The sequence below is a fragment of the Penaeus vannamei genome, chromosome 30, assembly GCF_042767895.1.
Source record: "Penaeus vannamei isolate JL-2024 chromosome 30, ASM4276789v1, whole genome shotgun sequence".
NCBI classification, from domain to species: Eukaryota; Metazoa; Arthropoda; class Malacostraca; order Decapoda; family Penaeidae; genus Penaeus; species Penaeus vannamei.
This window is the reverse complement of record NC_091578.1, coordinates 9,477,106-9,482,105: the sequence shown is the minus strand read 5'-3', so window position 1 is coordinate 9,482,105 and position 5,000 is coordinate 9,477,106. Positions and strand designations below refer to the sequence as shown.

Below are 5,000 nucleotides of genomic sequence, written 5' to 3'. Positions count from 1 at the left end.
GATTGGCATGAGCAGGTGCGTTTAATGATTGGTTCTCGTGCGATTCGAAACAGTAATTAAACCCGATGCCATTTGCTATGGCGATCTTTATCGATGTTAAGCGCCCATTAACATTGTTGATCAATTACCTCTGCAGTATGGTCTTGCAAGGGTCCGGATACGCCACTGTACCGAACTCCGAGACCACAATTCGATCGGCTTCTGTATTCCTCTTATAGGTGTCGCTCTGCAGGTACCTGGAAATGGGGAAAATTCCGCATTACTGATTCATACTAGAATAATAGATTCCGTTTTCTTTTAATTATCTTATTAATATTGGCGATGATAAGATGAATCATTGAATTTTAGATATGTTGCGTGGCGCACTGTCAGCTTTCTGTGTAAATTTGAAGGGCATGACGACCCCAAAACTGCCATGACTTTAAATCCAGAACTGCAAAGGATTAATTTCAGTTTATGATCACGTCTCACATAAATCCTTCAAGTGCGGATTGAATGGGATCCCCCGTTTTTATAACATCATCCGTCGGGCGTTACTTCTCAATCTTTTAACTTTAGGTAACTTTTTTTTTTCCAATATACTAATATTTTGCTGTATGTTTTAGTTTTCAGAAAAGCGAGTACTGATAAGTGATAGCAATAAGAAAAAACAAATTCTCTGTCATCATGTTTTAGTTTCTCAATCTGTTAACTTTAGTTTAGTTACATTAAAAAAATCCAATTTACTGATAGTTTGCTGCATGTTTTAGTCATCAGAAAAGTGAGTACTGATAAGTGATAGCGACAAAAAATCTTTCTCTGCCATCATGTTTTAGTCTTCAGAATTTCATAAATTACTGATAAGCGATAACAATACGAAAGAACAGCATCGTCCGACAGATGAAGCAGATATGTAATCTCATCACTGTGGCTGACCTTGACTGGTAGGTGACCTTTCCGGAGGCGATGTTGAACTGGTGGAGGTAGGACGAGCCATCGAACAGGTGGTTGAAGCGGGTCTTTCCGTACTGGACTCTTCCGGGCCCATTGCGGGTCAGCCTGCCACTCAGCCACTTCGGCACACGCCCTGGAAAATGGCATTGACCTTATCAAGTAATGCATGTCAATGACCTGATTTCCTCTGATCGAATGCCGTGTCAGAGCCTATTTCTGCAAGTTAGCATCTGGAGTGTCTAAGTGCCGCTTGCAAGCACGACTTCCTCGTTCCTTATTGGTCTTAAGTACCCCAAGTGATCGACGCTTGATGGGAGAAAACGACTTCACACCCCGGGAGATCGGCTGCGACGCCTGCGCACGTGCGGGGGGCGAGGCGGAGTCAGTTCCCCCGGGGACACGAAGGGGACGTCTTTAAAATCCTTCCCACTTGAGAGCTACTCGCACACACACGCTCGGAAGGAGAGTAAATACCGTGAGAGATCTCGGAACTCTTTATCAGTTCGACGCTTCCTCTCCCGCGGCCCTTCCGTCTTCTACTCTTCCCGCGTCACCATGACTCTCCGTTTTGTATTTTGTTAAACGTTTAGCAGTTTCTTACCGCTGGCCTTTTCGACGTTTGGAAAATAGCTGTTGGAGTTCGTTGTATTTGGCTGTATGTGCAATTTAGTTATATGAGAAAGGCGTCGTTCGTGATTTTTGTCATAGCAAAGACACCTAACGTGTTTTATTATTACAATTCATAGCAGACTCCTAACATGTATATTTTAATTCTTATTTAGTTACATGGATTACTTGATAAATATAAACTGGATTAACTCGCATGCACTCTCTTAACCTTGACGCAAATGAATCCACGCATGAGCGAAAATGTGACTCTTGTTGCTAGCCAGAGGATACTCGAGCCCCTCATGAATCATCGCCCAGTCACGAGGACGCGACTGAGGACGTGATCCCAGGCGAGTCCACCTCCATGGCACAACCCAGCAACTGATCATCTAAGAGGTATCAGGATAATCGCATTCCACGACCCTCCCTTCTCCTCCCTTGATGATGACTAGGGAGAACTGTAAGGGTGTTAATCATTCCGAGCTGCCCTACCCACCCCGATCCTGGGTGTCACGCACGCTAAAGTCGTCCCATTGTCAGGGGTAATCCTGTGTACTTGCGTCGGAAGCCCTTGAGATAGTCATTCTCGCTTCTCGTGTTCTTCGTATGCACTGTCTTTATCTCTAATTATCCTTCTAATCTCTGTTCTATCTCACTTCTCTTTTCCTATCTCTTCTCTGTTATTCCTTTGAACTCCCTATTCATTTCCCATTTCCCTCTTCTTTATTCTATCCATTCCTCTATTTACCTTTCTCCCTTTCTAATCTCTTTCTGTTCCCCTTGCTTTTATCCTATCCATTTTTCTATCCATCCTTTCAGTCCCCTCCCTACCCATGTCCCCTCTCCTTATCCTGATCCTATACATCCCTCTCTCCATCCTCTTTACCTCCTTCCTACCCATTTCCCATTTCACTTATCCTATCCATCCATACCCCCCCCCCCTTCGTCCACTTACCAGCACATCAACAAACCACAAAACATGTAAATAAAAGAAAAAAAGTAAAAATAACATACCACAGAATCTCATTTCTTACCTATCCTCTTTACATACAAAAATTCTTCCCCTTCGGAAAAATAGAAAAAAATCTAGCCCACCAGCGATCTACGAAGGAAACATTAAGCCTAAAAAATGACATTTTCCTCTTTTAACCCGCCGTCGGGATCTGGCATCTGGTTCCTCACACAGATGTTCGGGTCGTATTTCTGTCTCACTAAAATCGGCTTGACTGGCTTGGTGGTATGAGTCATAATATTATAGACACAGATGCTGAGCCGTGCATCTGCGGAACCTAGTTCATATGTTCATTTATCGACTGTAGCTATTTTCGTACGAGCAATAATATCTGCCTCTTATCATCTCATCGATAAACATAAATCTCAGAGATCAATATCCTTGTGTATTTTTCTTTTCTTTTTTTTTTCTTTTTTGAAGTACATTAAATTTTCTGCTCATTCTATCTGTTTATCTTATTCGTATTTTTAAAATTTTCTTTATCTTAGCCAGAAATCCGTGTCAGCATGTTTACCCTAAGGTCGATAAAGATACGATACTCATAAAGCTGAGTACACAAAATTATATCGACTTTTATCCATCTATACCGTTACTGATCTATATATAACTATACGTAGCTGCTCATTCTGGATATTGCCGGCAAAAACATGTACATATAACCTATATGCTTACATTAACCGCAGATTTTTTGTCGTTAATGTCAAGAATAAACAGCTCCATTTATCTTTTATTAGTGACGATCTCTCACCTTTCGAACTACCACAGGTGCGTTGACGTTAACCTTATCACGTGTCTTTCCTTGACTTGAGGTCTTCCCTTACACTCTGTTTCACGTTATCGAGTAGCTTCACAGGTCATTTTGATTTATGTTTTTCCTGTGGTATGGTTTTCAGAATTGTTTTTGGATTTACCTTTTCAAGACAGTTTTGTTAATATATTTTTTTCTGGACTTTTCGTACTTATTTATGATATCCCTTAACTGTACTTCGATCACTTGACGTTCTTATTTTAACTCAGATTCAAATTCATTATTCCATTTGTTCTCTTGGTTATTTCTGGTAAAACTTATACCTCTCCCTCGGTAACTTATTTTGGAACTCATCCTCCGACTGAAAATTCCTAACGCACCCTCTTTTCCCCCTGAACATTCTACGTCTGTTTTCTTTTTCCCCCTGAACATTCTACGTTCATCCTCTTTTTCCCCTGAACACTCTCTTTTGTTATATTTCCTTCTAAACATTCTCAACACAACTTTTTTTCCCTAAACACTCTCAACCCAATCCGTTTTCCCCTAAACTCTTTCAACCCATCATCTATTTTTCCCCTGAACACTCCCAAATCACAATTTCTCCCCCCTGAACACTTAGCCCACCCTTTTTCCCTTAAACTCTTTCAACCCACCATCTATTTTTCCCCTGAACACTCCCAAATTATCCCTATTTCTCCCCCCTGAACACATAGGCTACCCTCTTTTCCCCTGAAACACCCAGCCCACCCTCCTTTCCCCCCGAACACGCACCTACATCACTGTCCCGCGTCCCCACTAACCTGACTGTTTCCCCTCGACGGGTGTGACGGTCTCCTTCTCGCAGGATCTCAGCCACACCAGCGAAGGAGGCGGCGAGGAGGCGGAGGCCGACGCTGGGGCTAACTCTGCGGCGCCCTCCGCGGTTTTCTCGACGGGTTTCTCTTGGTTGTGGGGCCCCATTGTGACCGGAGGAACGGGGGTGGTGGTCTGTCCTGCGGGGAGGCGTGGGAGAAGAGTTGGGTGAATGTGTGGTCGGTATTTTGGGAGCTGTTAATGTAATATATAAACACACGCATGCGAACACAAATTGAACACATGCGAACACAAACACACACACGCAGGCACGCACATAAACACACACAACAAACACGCACAAACACGCATACATCCACACCTCTCCATACCCCCTCTTTCTCTTTCTCTCTCTCTCTCTCTCTCTCTCTCTCTCTCTCTCTCTCTCTCTCTCTCTCTCTCTCTCTCTCTCACTCTCTCACTCTCTCACTCTCTCACTCTCACTCTCTCACTCTCTCACTCTCTTTCTTTTTCTCTTCCTCTTTCTCTTTCTCTTTCTCCCTCTCCCTCTCCCTTTCCCTCTACCTCTCCCTCTCCCTCTCTCTCTCCCTCTCCCTCTCCCTCTCCCTCTCCCTCTCCCTCTACCTCTCCCTCTCCCTCTCCCTCTCCCTCTCCCTCTCCCTCTCCCTCTCCCTCTCCCTCTCCCTCTCCCTCTCCCTCTCCCTCTCCCTCTACCTCTACCTCTCCCTCTCCCTCTCCCTCTCCCTCTCCCTCTCCCTCTACCTCTCCCTCTCCCTCTCCCTCTCCCTCTCTCTCTCCCTCTCTCCCTCTGAACGAAAATCGATATCGATATCACAGCCATGAAGAAAAAAAGCATCGCAAGCATCAGTGAAACAGAAGAGGAGT

The 5,000-nt window shown here is 44.1% G+C and overlaps 1 protein-coding gene across 1 annotated transcript in view; it reads right to left on the bottom strand.

Annotated features, from left to right (window-relative positions):
• The window catches only part of LOC113807231 (carotenoid-cleaving dioxygenase, mitochondrial), an 11,646-nt gene that overhangs the window by 4,639 nt on the left and 2,007 nt on the right, over nucleotides 1–5,000 (bottom strand). Inside the window, exons 2-4 of the mRNA XM_027358445.2 lie at nucleotides 4,103–4,294; nucleotides 916–1,066; nucleotides 129–236 (exon numbers count right to left, since the gene is read on the bottom strand). Coding sequence (XP_027214246.1) covers nucleotides 129–236; nucleotides 916–1,066; nucleotides 4,103–4,262 — 419 coding nt within the window. The 5' untranslated portion in view covers nucleotides 4,263–4,294. The remainder of the gene's footprint in view (nucleotides 1–128; nucleotides 237–915; nucleotides 1,067–4,102; nucleotides 4,295–5,000) is intronic.